At 36.7% G+C, this 17,945-nt stretch overlaps 1 protein-coding gene across 1 annotated transcript in view; it reads left to right on the top strand.

Annotated features, from left to right (window-relative positions):
• Window positions 1–17,945, top strand: part of KLHDC10 (kelch domain containing 10) — a 79,440-nt gene that overhangs the window by 21,535 nt on the left and 39,960 nt on the right. The window contains 1 exon segment of the mRNA XM_074193701.1: window positions 1,425–1,511. Coding sequence (XP_074049802.1) covers window positions 1,425–1,511 — 87 coding nt within the window.

The following is a 17,945-nucleotide window of genomic DNA, read 5'->3' as shown; positions in this document are numbered from 1 at the left end:
AGAATTACAGGAATATTCACAATTCATGACTATGTTGTGTTAATATAAAATGACATTAGAATTAAGACAATTTATACCTTAATGGTTTAATAATCAGACTATTAATGGAATAATTTATTGACCTCAGTAAAATTAATTTTGAGTAAAAGTGCTCTAATTTATTGAAGGAAATATTATAATGGTAGGAAGTAAATGACAAAGGTAGGAATGAAGAGAGAATGGCATTTCCAGATCACAGACTGTATTATAAAGCAGCAGCCATCAAAATTATTTGGTATAGGTTAGAAAATAGGGAAGTGTATTAATGGAACAGAATAGACAGAAGAATCAGAAATGATAGAATTTAAGAACCCATAAGCCCTAAATATAAATGAAGGAATGTAATAAATTCTTAATGAATACTTGATTGATTTTTTAGACTATGCTTAAATACACAAAACCTCCCCTAAATGGTTCTTGTATTTTACTTTCTTTAGGGTAAATCTGAGGGGGTTGCTATTTATCTTAAATTATTTTGTTGTATACCTTACAGGTAATATAATTCTCCTATGAAGTTTCTCTGGAAACTTTAAGGAATATGGTTTAAGTTGATCTAAATCAGGGGTGCTTTTGTTTGCTTAAACCAACAAAAACTATAGGTGAATTTCTGAATCTAATTCTATCAACCTGAAAAGCAGGCTAGTGTATTTTTAAGAAACTGAGATTTGGTAAGATTTAGAAAAACCTGTGGGCATGGCTTTGAACTTTAGGAAGAGAAAAACTGATCTCCATTAAGAAGTAGAAGGTAGTTATAGATATTATTACACTTCCATGTTTTTTAAAAAAAGCATGGTTCTTTTAATTTTATATGTAAAACCAATGTTTTTCTTTTAAAGAGTGACTACATGATTTTTTTCAATATCAAAATATAAAGGTATATGGTAAATGAGTTGACCTATATCTAAAAAATAGGGATTATGCAAATCAGTTTTTAAAAAATTTTTTAAAGATACCTATTACTTTATCCTTAAACCCATTTAAGTCACAAAGATTAAAAGCATAGTAGATTACACCTTTTTTTTTTGAGCAGGACTGTATTTCCAGTTATTTTTTAATTGATTTTTACTTATGTGGTATATAGTCTATGCTGTAAACGCTTGGTGGATTTTGCCACTAGGCGGCATTCTGCCATTCTCAAACAAGCAGAAGTTGTTCAGGTAAATAGAACTGGAAAATAAGAATGTAATTAGTTCCCAATTGGATAATTATTGAAAATGCTAATTATTCATTAAGATTTAGTTTCTTTTCACTTGTGAAATGTTGTTTATCATGTCCTCCAGTGTCAAAGCATTTTTATTTTCCTGTCTTTTCTCTATATAACTATAATAACTGTATTATTATCATTTGTTGTATGTGTGACTCATTGCTAATAATTGTGGTAACAGGTAAGAAGAAAATACGATGGGACGCTGTTAGGAGATGCTTCACTCAGTCCTGTCCCATCCTAAGGATCCCTAAAAGGTTTTTGAGAGGTGGGTGATAATTAGCAAGAGATCTGTACTTCATGTGGGTTCAAGGGAATCTTTCTTGAATTTTATAAACCAGACTTATTGCTGCTTCTTATTAGTATATTAAGATCCAAAATGGGGGGGGGGGAGGGTAAATATAGAATTTGACTTAATTTTTCATTTTATGAAACAGTATTTCATATTCTCATTTTCAGAAAATAATCATTAAAATATAATTTGGGTGGGAGCAATTAGAATGATTTAATGTTTTATAGGATAAGAAAAACTTATGTTTACTTAGCAACTTCTGTGCTTTTTTTGAACTGATCAAAAATGCTTTTGGAAGATTAATTATGGTCACAGGAAAACAATTGGGATTGGTTTTTTTGTGTTTTGTTTGCCTTACTTCTTCCCTTCTTCCTTCCTTTTAAGAAGAGGAATAAATATAAATGGACATGCAACTATCACTAGTGTGGTGGCTTTTTCTCCCCCTTTGAATCATATCAGAAATATCAGAAGAGAGTTGAAACTTTTTCCCTTCAATTTATGAAATTGATTGTCACATGAATTTTTTTTTGTCTTTTTTTTTTTAGATTTTTCAAGGCAGTGGGGTTAAGTAGCTTGCCCAAGGCCACACTACTAGGCAATCATTAAGTGTCCAAGGCCAGATTTGAACTCAAGTACTCCTGACTCCAAGGCCGGTGCTCTATCCACTGCACCACCTAGCTGCCCTGAATTGTTTCTTTTTGTAATAATAATAAGTGCACTTTAAACATTCTCTCATTTTATCCTCACAGTCACCTGGGAGGTTGGCCTTATTTTTGTAGATGTGGAAAATAAAGAGAGTAGAGGATTAAATGATTTGCCCAGGGAAACATAGCTAGTAAATAATGTCTAGGACCAGATTTAAATTCAGGGAGAATATTCTCTATTCACTGAGCCTTCTAACTTCTCTGTTTTTATATACAAATAACTGTTACTTATTTTTTTTTACTTTACTAATTTTACTATAAAGAAATAAAAGCTGTAAGTCATATAAAAGTAACTGTTGCTCATATAAAAAAATACCTTTGCCTCATAAGGCTAATCTAATTTACCAAAATTGTTGTCAATGGGGTATTTTATTTTGACTTTTAAACATTAGAAAATCCCTCTGACCCTTAAATAGAGTAGAGTCTCTTTACTCTTTTATGCAGAGTTCTTACCAGGTTAGATATTACATTCTTAAGCTTCCAGTATATCTGAAACTCTTAAGTAAGGTCCAAGAGTTTGGGTAATACATTGTGTTGTAGAAAAAGTGTTGAGTTTTGAGTTAGAAGACTTCAGTTTGAATTCCAATGTTGTTGCTACTAAGACTGGTCAAAGCATGTCATCTCTTTAGACATCTATTTCCTTTTCCATAAAGTGATGAAGTTGGGCTTGGTGATCTGTGAAACAAGTAAAGTCTCTTATTGGATCCTATAATTCTATGTGTCTAAAACCAAAACACTTATAATAGTTCTTCTTGATGGCCTGATAGTGGGTGGAGAAGACCAGAAAACTTTAAGAAACAGACCCAAGAACTTAAAAGAAAGAAAACCTAGAATAAAGTAGTATGGGACTATTGCTCTGAATATTTCAGTAGTCAGTGTGTGGGATAACAATCCACTTAAAAAAATATAGAGACTCCTCTGAGCAAAAAAGAAAGTTTATTTTGGCTTTTCTCAGGAAAAGGGCACCCCCAAGTCTCACAAAGGTAGTGAAGATCAAGGAGCTGCCCTGAGGTGACAGTCAAGCAAGATTATGTGGGCTAGTGTGATTCCCCGCCCCCCTTCCAACTGATTGGTTAAGGTTTTCAGAGTTACAATCTTTACACGAAAAATCTACCTGGTAACAAAGAGAAGAATAAAATGTTTTCATTGAACATTACCTCACCATCCAGATGGTGAGGGTATCAGAAGAAGATTTCTAATGACCTTTTGTTGTCTGTCTGAGTGAATTAATGTCTGAGTATGCAAGGTCTTCTTAGCACTTATCATCAAATAAGAGAAGGCAGTCTACAGTTCTCCCAGTCTATCAGCAAATAGCTAACTAAAAAATGCAGCCTCTTCTCTGGAAGTATTCCACAATTTCCCTCCCTAACATAATCAGGAGGGTGTCTGACTAGGAATGCAAGGTCTTTCTGGAAATAGTCCACTGTTTCCCCCACTAACAGAATCAGGAGGGTATCTGACTGGGAATACAAGGTCTCTCTCCCTCTTTCTTCTAAGAATAGTCTAATAGTAATAGTCTGGCTTTTTTTAAAATTTATTTTTTATCTCATTTTGTAAAAATGTTTTTTTACATTAATAAAATATTCTTGTTTACAAGTAAACAAAATACCATTCCTCCCCCATGAATATAGATAGACTTACTTGGGCGAAAAAAGTAAAGGGGAGAGAAAAAAATTAAATAAAAAAATAATAGTAATAATTGTAGGTATGGCCAGGTGACGCAATGGACGAAGCACCAGCCCTGGAGCCACGAGCACCTGAGTCCATATCCAGCCTTGTAAACCCAACAATCACCCAGCTGTGTGACATGCAAGCCACCCGATCCCCACTGCCCTGCAAAAACCAAAAAAAAAGAAAGAAAAAAAAGATCCAAAATAAAATAAAATAGTAATAATAGTAGGAGTGGCTGGGTGGCAGACAGAGCATTGGCCCTTGAGCCAGGAGCACTGGATCCAAATCCGGCCCCAGACACCCAAAGATCACCCCGCTATGTGGCCCCAGGCAGGCCATCCAGCCCCACTTGCCCTGCACCCTCCCCCAAATAATAACAAAAAAATGTGCTTCAGTCTTTGTTCCAACACCAACAACTCTGTCATGGGTGGATCTCATTCTTTATGATAAGACCATCACAAAAGTTATTTCCATATTTTTCCACGGTTGCCATTGCTGATCGCAACTCCCTCCTTTCTTATTTCTCCACTACCATGTACTATATTTTCTCTCTCCTTTCACTCTGACTCTGCTGTAGGGTCGCTGAGTGGTGCAGCAGACAGATCCCTGGTCCTGGGGCCAAGAAGCCCTGAGCCCCCATACCACCCCTTAGGCCCATAATCTACCTGGCCCTATGGTCCTGGACAGACCTTCCAATCCCAGCCCCTTGCAAGAAGTAAGAAAGAAAATGTGTTATATCTGGCCACTCTCCCCCCATGGTCCATCTTCTCCTCCTTTATTCACATCCCCACCCCTTCTCCCTGCTCCCCGCTCCTTCTTACTCCAGATGTCTATACCCCATTGAGTATATATGCTGTTTCCTCTCCTAGCCATCTCTGATGAGAGCAAAGGTTCCCTCATTCCCCCTTGCCTCCCCACTTCCATATCATTGCAATAGCTCATTGTAATAAAAAAAAAATCTTATGTGAAATATCTTGGACTATTCCCCCTCTCCTTTTTCTTTCTCCCATTCCATTTCCCTTTTTTTCTATTGACTCCATTTTTACACCATATTTTATCTTTGAATTCAGCTTTCTCCTGTGCTTCAACTATAAAAGCTCTCTCTACCTGCTCTATTAACTGAGAAGGTTCATATGAGTATTATCAGTGTCATTTTTCTATGCAGGAATACATGCAGTTCATCATCATCAAGTCCCTCATATTTTCCCCCTCTCCTCCAATCTCCATGCTTCACCTGAGTCCTGTATCTGAAGATCAAACCTTCTGTTCAGCTCTGGCCATTCCAAAAGGAACATTTGAAATTCCCTTGGTTCATTGAAAGTCCATCTTTTTCCCTGGAAGAGGACATTCAGCCTTGCTGGGTAGTTCATTCTTGGCTGCATTCTAAGCTCTTTTGCCTTCCGGTATATTATATTCCAAGCCCTACGCTCTTCCAATGTAGTTGCTGCTAAGTCCTGTGTGATCCTGACTGCAGCTCCACGATATTTGAACTGTGTCCTTCTGGCTGCTTGTAATATTTTCTCTTTGACTTGGGAGTTCTGGAACTTGGCTATAATATTCCTAGGGGTTGGTTTTTTGGGATCTCTTTCTCGTGGGGATGGGTGGATTCTCTCCATTTCTATTTTGCCCTCTGCTTCTAGAATATCAGGGCAATTTTCCTGTAGTAATTCTTTGAAAATGATGTCAAGGCTCTTTTCCTGATCATGACTTTCAGGTATTCTAATAATTTTCAAATTATCTTTCCTAAGTCTGTTTTCCATATCAGTTGTTTTTTCAATGAGATATTTCACATTTTCTTCTAATTTTTCATTTTTTTGGTTTTGAAGTATCCAGTCCTGATTTCTGGTAAATTCATCAATCTCCCTGAATTCTGTTCTTTGTCTGAAAGGATTTGTTCTCCTCAGAGAGTTTTCTTACCTCTTTTTCCATCTGGCCAATTTTGCTTTTTAAAGCATTCTTCTCCTCAATAACTTTTTGAACTGTTTTATCCATTTGACCTAAGCTGGTTTTTAGCATGCTATTTTCTTTAGTATTTTTTTTTGGATTTCCTTGACTAAGATGCTGACTTCATTTTCATGTTTTTCCTGCATCTCTCTCCTTTCTTTTCCCAGTTTTTCTTCCAACTCCCTCATTTGATTTTCAAAGTTTTTTTTGAGCTCTGTCATAGCCTGAGCCCAATTTCTGTTTTTCTTGGAGTCTTTAGATGCAGGAGCTTGTGCTTCCTCATCTTCAGACTGAGTATTTTGATCCTTCTTGGGCTCATTTGCAAAATATTTCTCAATAGTCTTCTTTTAGTTTCTTTGCTTGCTCCTTTTCCCAGCTGGACCTGGTTTGGGGTGCTTCCTGAGCTTTTGGGGCACTCCCACAAGGGTCTCAGTGTGTGAGGCTCTGTCCTCCCTCCTGGTCTGTGAATGACCATATGCAACCCCCCCCCCCCCGCTCTGCCACGGGGCTGAGGTGGGGGGGCCCTGCTGTTCTATGGGGGGGCCTGGACTGGGATCAGGATCTGAATGTGGTCAGAGCCCCAGAGTCCTGTTCCAGGGGCAGAGGACCGAGCTCGGCAGTCTCTCTCTCTCTTCACTCCCCTCCCTCAGCTCAATGTGCTCATGCCCTGGGGGCTCCTGCTTACTGGCTCCGCCTGCTTCTGTTTCCTGGATCAGGGCTGGGGAAAGACCCTGCTGCTTGCTGTGTGCTCCCAGGGCTGGGCTCCACGTGCTCTCTCTGGCAGAGGTCCCCCGCTGTTCCCCCACTTTGTGCCTGGTGCTCCTCGGGGTGCAGCTCAGGAAACTCCCCCACTGCTGTGAGCTGAGACTCCCAGAGCCCTGGGGCTGCCTCCAGGAGGCTGAAATTCTTTGGCTCTGGCGGGCTACCTGCTCTGGCGGGCCACCTCTCCGATCCCGGGGAGCAGAGCCTTTCTGCTCTTTTCCAGGTTACCTTGATTAGGAGAACTGCCTCACTGGGTCTCTTTGTGGGTTCTGTCTATTGAAAGTTTAGTTAGAGTCCTTAGCTGATGAGTTTTATCAGAGAGCTGCTAAGACTTGATTCCTTCTTGTCGCCATCTTGGCTTCGCCTCTCTCTGGCTTTGTTTTAATGATTTTTAACCCTGAAAGGACTTCACGAGGAATATTAACTCTTAAGAGGGAATATTCCACTCAGTCCCTCCTCTTTTTTTCTAAATATGTATATATCTATATATTTTGGCTTCTGAAGTTCTTTCACACTGTCCTTGATACCCTCTCAGGTTCTATTCTCTCTCTTCCTGTACACTTGGGACCCATCTTCTTTTTGGAACCCTGACCAAACAACCCATACACACATATCATAGACAATGGAAGAAGATGAACTCATCTGGTTTCTTGAACTCATCTGGTTTCTCTCTCCTTTCCCCTGGAGACATTCAATATCTTTCTGTATCTGCAGAGTCCATTCTAATCTCCAATTTGGGTGACTTGCTGAGATCTCCTCTGGTAAAGGAACTTCTTAACACAACATCTTATCAGACAGATTCATATTTTCATCATTAGATCATAAAATTCTAAAGCTATTAAAATTCCCTTTTTTTTTTTTTAGGTTTTGCCCAAGGCCACACAACTAGGTAATTATTAAGTATCTGAGGCCGGCTGGATTTGAACCCAGGTACCCCTGACTCCAGGGCTGGTGCTCTATCCACTATGCCACCTAGCCGCCCCCTAAAATTCACATTTCACATTGATATACACAATTTGTTTACTTTAACAAAAATACAGCTTCCAAAATTGTTCACTTTACAAGTGAATATGTTGAAAATTATCAAGTTAACTTGAGCTTATACCATTTATATTAGATAACATCTTTTTTTTTTTTTTTTTTAGGTTTTTACAAGGCAGTGGGGTTAAGTGGCTTGCCCAAGGCCACACAGCTAGGTAATTATTAAGTGTATGAGGTCGGATTTGAACCCAGGGACTCCTGACCCCAGGGCCGGTGCTCTATCCACTGCGCCACCTAGCTGCCCCCAAGACCTTTTTTAACATCCTGTTGTTGCATTATTTTCTTTTCCTGTTATTCACTAGGACTGTCAATATGTCTTCCTTCCTGTTTTCCTCTTTGTCTGTCACTTCTTCTAGCTACATTTTTCCCCTTCACAGATTTAACTTAAAAATTAACAGGCGCTGGGGCAGCTAGGTGGCGCAGTGGATAGAGCACCAGCCCTGGGGTCAGGAGTCCCTGGGTTCAAATCTGGTCTCAGACACTTAATAATTACCTAGCTGTGTGGCCTTGGGCAAGCCACTTAACTCCACTGCCTTGTAAAAACCTAAAATAAAAAAAATGAACAGGCACTTATCAAGCATCTACCTTTGCCAGGTGCTGGAATGAAAAGCCAAAAGTGACTCAGTGACATGTCTTATTCACAGATGAGTAAAAGCAGAATAGATAATAGAAAGATAAAAGACAGTGAATGAAGACTAATGACTGAGGAAATTAGGGAATATCCATTGAAAGAAGTTACTTATGAATGGAGCCTTGAGGGAATTAGGGCCTCTATGAGGTAGGGATGAGAGAGAGCAATCCAGGTTTGAGAAACAATCTATTTAAAGGCACTGTTGGCAGGAGATGGTATGTCATGTACTTTGTGAAATCAGGTCCATTTATTTGGAGTGAGTTGGCATGAGTTAGAGTGTAAAGGATAATCAGCTTGGAAAGATATAGTGAAGCCATAATGTAAAGGGCATTAAAAATAGAAAATCCTCTTCCCTTCAAACCTAAAGCCAAAATAGATTCATTGGATTTATTTTTTTGAGCAAGAAAGTGACATGATTATATTTGTGTTTTAGGAAAATCAATTTGCCAGTTATTTGGAAGATGACTTGGAGAAGAGAAACTTCCCTGAGTGACCAGTGAATGAAGGAAAAACCATTTATTAGGAGACTTATTGAAGTAGGCCAGGTGAGAGATGATGAGGACCTGGAATAGGATGTTTGCAATGTGAGTAGAGGGATGAGGATGTTTATTCATGGAATAGACAAGACTGATTGAATATGAGGAAGTGAGAATAAGAAATCAAGGATAATTCCTAGGTATGGAATCTTAATGATAGTAAGAATGGTGGTGCCCTTGACAGAAACCAGTTCAGTTGAGCTCTGCCTTCCTTCCTTGGTTTATTTGCCCTCTTCTTGCAGACTACCTTTTCCTCACCATCAATCCTCACATGCTTCTCTTTTCTCATTCATGAAATTGTGCTTTCTATATCTATGTTATTTAGCATCAGCTAGGCTCTCTACCAAAATGCAGTCATCTTATTCATTCCTTCTTGATTCTTAGCATGCTTCTTTCACCAACTCTCCCAAACTACTCCTCTCCTTAAGCTTCCAAAAGCAACATCAGGCCCCCCCCATCTCAACAGGTAAAACCTTGCCACCTATTTTATTTAAAATATCCAATTGTTGTGACTATCTTCATCTCCTCTAATACACCTAAAACCCTTTTTGTATCTCATCTGTTTTCTCTTTCTTTGTTCTAATCACTGAGGTGACAGGGTGCCCCCTTTTTTTTTTAAGTTTAATCCTTCTGTTTAAAACCTTAATCATTAGGGTGGCCTGGTGGCACAGTGGATAGAGCCACTGGCCTTGGAGTCTGGAGTACCTGTGTTCAAATCCAACCTCAGACACTTAATAATTACCTAGCCATGTGGCCTTGGGCAAGCCACTTAACCCCATTGCCTTGCAAATAAAACCCAAACAAACAAAAAAACCAAACAAAACCTTAATCATATTCATTCCTTCTTAGAAGCTTGTCTCATGCTACTTCTTTTAAAAAAATAATTCTAATTGATAAATTTTGTTTTCTATAACTGAAATTTCTTCCAGTATTCCTTCTTGCCTAGAGCCATCACATATAACAAAAAATATTTTAAAGAAAGAAGAAAGAAAAATGGGAAGAGGAAAAAAAAAATCAAAACTTTGATCAATGCATCAAAAATATCTGAAAATATATATGATATTCTCCACTTGTGAACTTCCCACTCCTGCAAAGTTGTGGAAGGAGGTGTCTTGTCTTCTTTAGAGCTTTGCTTGTTATATGTAATTTTGTAACATAATCTCTTCACTCTGCTCCAGTTTATTTAAATCTTTCTTTAAATCTATACTATTACATTCATGTACCCCAATTTGTATAGTCATTCCTCACTCAGTGGGAACTACTTACTTTATTTCTATTTCTTTTCAATGACCAAAAAAAATGCTACTATAAATATTTTGGAGTATTTGTCTTTTTGTCTCTATCCCTTTTATTCTTTTCCTGTTGATTCTTTTCCTATTGATTCTAAACATGCACAGGGCTCCCTCACTCTTAAAAAACTTTCATCTGATCCTGCCAACCTTGAAGGCCATTCCTCTGTGTCTTTTTTTCTTTTCATGGTCATATTTCTATACATTTGATTTCCTTAGTGTTCCTTTATTTTTCAGTCCGGTTACCAGCTCTATTGAAAACTGCCCTTTCAGAAGTAACTGGTGATCTTTTAGTTGCCAAATATTATGACCTTTTTGTGCTTCTCATCTTTCTTGTTCCTTTGTGGCTTTTGAAACTGTAAATCTTTCATTTTCCAAGATACTTTCTTTGGTGACTTGGTTTTGGTGACTACTCTTGCTGGTTCTCCTATTTTTGACTTACTTTGAGGTCTGTTTTGTTGACTCGTCTATTTTCTGTCATCTAAGAATGGATGGCATCTTCTGGGACTTAGACCTTTTTTTTCCCTTCTATATCTTTTCCTTGTTGATAATCAGCTCCCATGGGGTTTGGTTATATTTTATGTAGATCACTCCCATATCTGTACATTTTGGCCAAATCTGTCTCCTTAATTCATCCTTCTTGCTCAGTTCCTTTAGCTGTCTTGCTAGTAATTTAGACTCATTATGTCTGAAAATTGATTATAATCCCCTTAAGTTTTACTTTCTCTAAACTTCCCTGTTTCTATTAAAGGGGCTTCACTTTTACCATGTACTCAAGTTCATAATCCTAGAAGTGATCCTTGGTATTTACTCTGCCTTTTCCCTATATCTGTTCTATATCTCTTACCCTTCATCCAAATCTTAAAGATTTTGACTCAGGAATATCTCACATGCATCTGCCTCTCTGCTTTTATTAATTAAAATGTTAATTCAGGCTCTCATCTTTTTGCCATGATTATTTTTGTGTTAGAGCCTCCTAATTGATCTTCCAACTTCCAGTTTCTGCTTTCTCTAACCTATTCTTTACATAGTTTCCAAAATAATCTTTGAACAGGCCTGATCATTTTCAATCCCATGGCATACTTTGCTTTCTCATTTCTCCCTCTTAGAAACATTATCTTTATTCAAGGAGCAATTCAGTTGCCACCTCTTCCATGAAGTCTTCATGAATCTCCCAAGTTGTTCGTAGTCCTTTGTGTGAGTAGTGTGTTTTTGTACTTGATGCATCCCATTAGTATAGTGTGAGCTTTATGGGGGGGCAGAGATTGTGATATTTTTGTTTTTGTTTGCAAAGCCTTGTTCTAGTTGCTAAGCAAATAGGGTCCCAGAGCTAAAGGCTTCAGAGATCATTTAAACTTATTTAGAAAGGTGAACTGAGACCAAAAAGCCTTAGGGACTCATTCATGGTCATTCTATATATATAAGTGGCAGAACTGGTGCTTTTATTCAGCTCAAGTTGAAAAGCATGACTCTTTGTACATAAAAGACCCTTAATATGTTTTTATTTTATGAATATAGTTAAACGGAGTAACAGAGAGATAGTGATATACTGTTAATTATAGAATTGTGAAAGAATCTTGAGGAAGGTCTCAAATGGGTTGTATAGAAACTCTGGAACATTTTCGGAAAGAACTGGACAAAACATCTTACAGGATGATATATAAATGAGTTAGAGTCTGTACTGCAGTTAGTGGTTACTTACTTAATTGAAGAAGTATTTTATTTAGAAGGGAAATGTATAAAATACTTTAGGAGGATCCCACCCAAAATGGTTAAATATATTTTTTAAACAGATTGAAACTTAAAAGAAAAGCTTCAGTTATCTCAAAAGTTGATCAATATTAAAACAACCCTTTTGGTTATTTTGTGTTATATTGATTTGAGCAAGTAGAAAACATGATAAAGTTTTATAATTTCATCATAAACAAGAATAGTCAAAAGAATAAAGTATCAGTAATTAGGTATTAAGCAGTTTTCTAGGTACTGAAAAAACAAGGACAAAGTGAGCTTACATTCTAGTGGGTTCTTCAACCTATAAAATACATAGTAAACATAAAGTTGATGAATAAAATATATACAAAGTAGTTAAATAAAAAGTAGGTTGAGAAGGAGGGAGTTAATAGTTGATGATAAAGAAAGGCTCCATACTGCATGTTATGGAAGAGGATTTGAGGAAGTGAATACTTTCCATTCTTTTGGGATGACCAGTATGAAGACACAGAAATGGGAGATGGAGGTCTTGAATGAGGAATGAACAATTGGCCAGTTTGTCTATATCAGAAGAGTGGAAGGAGTAATATTCAAATGAGGTAGGAAAGGTAGTTGGAGCTAGGTTAGTTTTTAAAGCCTAAATAGAAAATAGAAACAAATTAAGATGGCAGAATAGAAGGACATAAAACAGCTGAGCTTGTTCCTATGTTTACCCCATAATGATCTAGAAACTATTACCCCGAGTCCTGTTTTGGAAATCCAAGAAAAATCAATTTTGTTTTCCAGCCCATTTTGGTATGGTGAGTCAGAAGTCTTTGCACAGGCAGAGTTTAGTCAAGAGCACAGAAAGCATTCCAATGGAGGGAACAAACAAGTATTTTCCTGTAACCAGAGCAAGAAGAAATCTCAGATTTACCAACTGATCTCTACAAAAAGCAGATTCAGATGCTTAAATGGAAGCTCTGAAGTTCACTTTTCTCTGCTGGGTCCCAGATTCAATGAGGGTTGAGGAGGGGATCTGTGCCTAGCTGTGTGCCCCTTCTGGACAAGGAGAAGTTGCAGGAGATAATAACTATGTGGCTCTGACTGGGATCAGAACAGAGTCTGGGATCCATCTCATAGGCCAATCTGAAGCTGCTTCAGAATAATCAGGGCAGGAAGCCTAGACTCAAGGTCGGGGGGGGGGGGGGGTTCTGCAGTTCTGCCCTCTGAACCTTCAGAACTTTCCACCTGGATAATGGCTTAGTTTAGTGTCTTGGAATTTTAAATAGGGTCAAACCTAATTATGTTTCATAGACTGAAACTTGACCAGGAAATTGCAGATCTCAGACCAGAAGGGCAGTTCTCAAACTTCACCCTAGGTCAGTCTGCTGTGAGTTCATTGAAAGCTTGTTTCTGAAATCCTAGAAGAACACAACACTCCATATTCTGAGAAAGTAGTAGGATCCAAGAAGTTACTCAGCATGTCCAAGCATGGCTGGAATTCTCTCTGTAAAGTCCCAATATGGGAAATAAGGATAGAAAAACAAAAAACAATGCCAAAATGAGCTGATACTATGACAGAGACACTATACAAATCTGAAGAAGAGAATAACTCCAAAGTGACATAAAAGCAAAGTCTCAAAAACTCAACCTGAACACAGATTCAATTAAAATTTCTGGAAGAAGTGAAGAAAGACTAAGAACTAAATTTATAAATGAAATAAAAGAGCTTAAAGGAAACAATTGGGAAAGAAATGTGTCCTAGGAGAAAAAATTGGAATTGCGGAAGAAAGAATTATGAAGAGAAATTAATACAAAAGATATGAAACCTTATTCAGGCCACAAGACTTTGGATGAAATAGAAGTTAACAACTCCATGAGATAACAAAAAATATTCAAATGAAAAGAAAAATAAAAGATAATAGAAGGTATCACATCAAAAACAGCTGATTTAGAAAATAGATTAGAGAGGGAAAATTTAAGTATCATTGTAAGACCAAAAAGAAGAACCTAGATACATTTCTTTTTTCTTCTTTCTTTTCTTTTCTTTTTTCTTTTATTAAAGATTTTATTTATTTTGAGTTTTACAATTTTTCCCCCAATCTTACTTCCCTCCCCCCACCCCCCATGGAAAGTAATCTGTTAGTCTTTACTTTGTTTCCATATTGTACATCGATCCAAATTGAGTGTGATGAGAGAGAAATCATATCCTTAAGGAAGAAACAAAAAGTATAAGAAATGACAAGATCAGACAAGATCTGTTTTTTTACCCCCCCTAAATTAAAGGGAATAGTCCTTGAACTTAGTTCAAACTCCACAGTTCTTTCTCTGGATACAGATGGTATTCTACACTGCAGACAGCCCCAAATTGTCCCTGATTGTTGCACTGATGGAATGAGTGAGTCCATCCAGGTTGATCATCGCCCCCATGTTGCTGTTAGGGTGTGCAGTGTTTTTCTGCTTCTGCTCATCTCACTCAGCATCAGTTCATGCAAATCCCTCCAGGCTTCCCTGAATTCCCATCCCTCCTGGTTTCTAATAGAACAGTAGTGTTCCATGACATACATATACCACAGTTTGCTAAGCCATTCCCCAATTGAAGGACATTTACTTGATTTCCAATTCTTTGTCACAACAAACAGGGCTGCTATGAATTTTTGTACAAGTGATGTTTTTACCCTTTTTCATCATTTTTTCAGGGTATAGACCCAGTAGTGGTATTGCTGGATCAAAGGGTATGCTCATTTTTGTTGCCCTTTGGAAATAGATACATTTCTTTTTGAATTAATATTTTCCCTCAATTACATATGAAACCAGTTTGAGCATTATTTCTTATTTTATTATTTTTCAATTTGAATATTTTTATTTTCACATTTTTTTGAATTCCAAATTCATTTCTTTCCTTCCCTTTTCCCTTCATTGAGAAGGCAATGTAGTCATACAGATACATTTTCCATGGAAGTCATGCTGTGAAAGAAAAACACCCCCCCCAAAAATAAAGAAAAAAATCTTTGATTTGCATTCAACTTCTACTAATTCTTTTTCTGGAGATGGACAGCATCTTTCACCATAAGTTCTTAAAAGAAATCTTAAAAGTAACTTGTGTCAGATCTTTTAGAACTAATGGGAAGAATTAAAATAGAAAGAATGCATTGCTCAAATCTTGGAAAAAACCTTGAAATTAAAACTTTCAGGAACTTGTTATGACTCAACTCTAGAGTTTTTAGGTCAAGAAAACATGTTAGAAAGAATTCAAGTTCTAAAGATCATAGCAGGTTTCTTCTACCTAAATTAATTTACTTATTCAGTGCCATACCAACCTACTAAAAATTATTTTATAGAGTTGGAAAAATAATAAAATTTGTCTGGAAGAACAAAAGATAAAAGAATATAAAAGACCTTAATGAAAAGAAAATGTGAAGGAAGATAGCCTAGTCATACCAGATGTCAAGCTAAATTACAAAATGATAATCATCAAAACTATTTGATACTAAGAAAAAGAGAAGTGGATCAGTATAATAGATTAAGTACACAAGACACAGTAGTTAATGATAGTGACCTAGTATTTGATAAATCTAAAGACCAGCTTCTGAGACAAGAACTTGCTATTTGATAAAAAATTGCTGGGAAAAATGGGAGAAAGTGGGAGAAAGTATGACAGAAACTAGGTATACAGATCAAAATCTTGCAGTGTGTAATATCAAAATGGGTACATGATTTAGGCATAAAGGATGATATAAGTAGATTAGGGGAGCATAAACAATTTTACCAGTCAGATCCTCAGATAAGGAAATAATTTAATTTCCAAAAAGAGTATTATGAAATATAAAATGAATAATTTTGATTACATTAAATTAAAAGATTTTTGCACAAAATCAGTGCAGCCAAGGAAACTAGAAAGACAGCAGGAAACTGGGGAAATTTTTTTTTATAATAAGTTTCTCTGATAAAGACCTCATTTCTCAATTATAGAGAACTGAGTCAAATTTATTAGAATATTGATAAATGATCAAAGTATATGAACAGGCCAGATTTCAGAGGAAGAAATCATAAACTATCTATAACTACATAAAAAATCCTCCAAATCATTGTATTAGATAGAAAAATACACATTAAAATAATTTTGGGATACTACCTCATACCTACCAGGTTGACTGATAGGACAGAAAAAACAATGATGAATGTTGGAAAGATTGTGGGAAAATTGGGACACCAGTGTTTTGGTGGATTTGTGAACTGATCTGACTATTCTGGAGAGCAATTTGGAATTTTGCCCGCAATACCAATACCATATGTATATCCCAAAGAGATACAGCAGCTTTTTTTGTAGTGGCAACAATTGGAAATCAAAGGAATGCTCATCAACTGGGGGGATGACTAAACAAGTTATAGTTTATGAATATAATGGAATACAGTTGTACTATAAGAAATGATTATCAGGATGTTCTCAGAAAAACCTGAACTCATACCCAGTGAAGTGAGCAGAACCAGGAGAACATTGTACACAGTTACAACAATATTGGATGATGATCAATTATGAAGGACTTAATTTTTTCTCAACAATATAGTGATCTAAGTTGGTTCTTTTTTTTTAGGTTTTTTTTTTGCAAGGCAAATGGGGGTTAAGTGGCTTGTCCAAGGCCACACAGCTGATTTGAATCCAGGTACTCCTGACTCCAGGGCTGGTGCTTTATCCACTGTGCCACCTAGCCATTCCTCTAAGGTGGTTCTAAAGAAAAATGCTGTCCACATCAGAAAAGAACTGATGTAATCTGAATGCAATTTAAAGTATAGTATTTTTCATTTTGATTTGTTTTTTCTTTCACATCATGTCTAATACGTAAATATGTTGTACTTGATTGCACATATATAATCACTATTAAATTGTTTACTGTTTTTAGGAAATGAGTTGAGGGAGGAAGAGAGAAAATATTATTGGGAAAAAATAAAATACTATATTTTTAACAACAGTTTTCCATAAAGGAGCAGAGAGATTGAAGTAATGATATTTTAGAATAGGAGTGTCCAAATGCAGCCTGCCTATTGGTTTACTAAATGCTTTAATAAACGAAGCCAAACCACTGCAGAACTCTCACTAAAATGTCTAATCAAAATAAATTATCAGGGCAGCAAGGTGGCATAATGGATAGAGCATGACTCCTGACTCCTGGAGTCAGGAGGACCTGAGTTCAAATGCGGCTTCAGATACTTAATAATTGCCTAGCTGTGGGACCTTGAGTAAGTCACTTAATCCCATTGCCTTAAATAAAGGAAAAAATTAAAAACTATTGTTTCAGTAAAAACTTTTAAAAAATAAGGTTGGATAGCCCTGTTCTAGAAGAAAAAGATACAGACTTAGAACCAAGGAGATAACTAATCCAAGAAAATTGAATATAATTCTACAGAGGAAAATGGACCTTTAATGACATAGAAGACTTTCAAGAATTCCTGATGAAAAGATCAGATCCATGTAGAAACTTTAAAATACAAACACAGAAGCTAAGAAAAACATAAAAAAATAAATATCAGTGAACAATCACAAGGGATCAGACAATTTAAAAAGGGAAGAGAGGTGACTAGGTGGCACAGTGGATAGAGCACCAGTCCTAGAGTCAGGAGTACCTGAGTTCAAATCCAACCCCAGACACTTAATTACCTAGCTGTGTGGCCTTGGGCAAGTCACTTAACCCCACTGCCTTCCAAAAAACCCCACAAAAATCAATAAATAAATAAAAAGGGAAGAGGAGGAAAAAGGGGAAACAAGGAAGGAAAAGGAATAAACTTATAGGAAAGGAAGAGGAAATTAATTTTACATAATTTTGGTATAGATAGAAGACTACAAATGAGTAAGGCAGGGAAACAGATAATACTTAAATCTTACTTTCATTTCAATTTGAAGATTATTCACATACAAAGTTATAGAGAGGATAGAAAAATAAGGTAGATTAAGGGAGGGATTATTGTATTTATGCTGTTTTTGAAGAGGATCAGTGACATGGGATGATGTGTTAACCTGATGTGATTTGGATTTTGGAACTGTGAAAATTGTCAGCTTCACTCTTCCAGACTCATCAAAATCAAGTGGCAAGACAAAAGTCAGGACAATTGATGATGACCTGGGTTGCAGTGGATAACTTTGT

Source organism: Macrotis lagotis, chromosome 7, assembly GCF_037893015.1.
Source record: "Macrotis lagotis isolate mMagLag1 chromosome 7, bilby.v1.9.chrom.fasta, whole genome shotgun sequence".
NCBI lineage: Eukaryota > Metazoa > Chordata > Mammalia > Peramelemorphia > Peramelidae > Macrotis > Macrotis lagotis.
The sequence above is the reverse complement of the archived record's forward strand: the minus strand, read 5'-3'. Positions and strand labels throughout refer to the sequence as shown.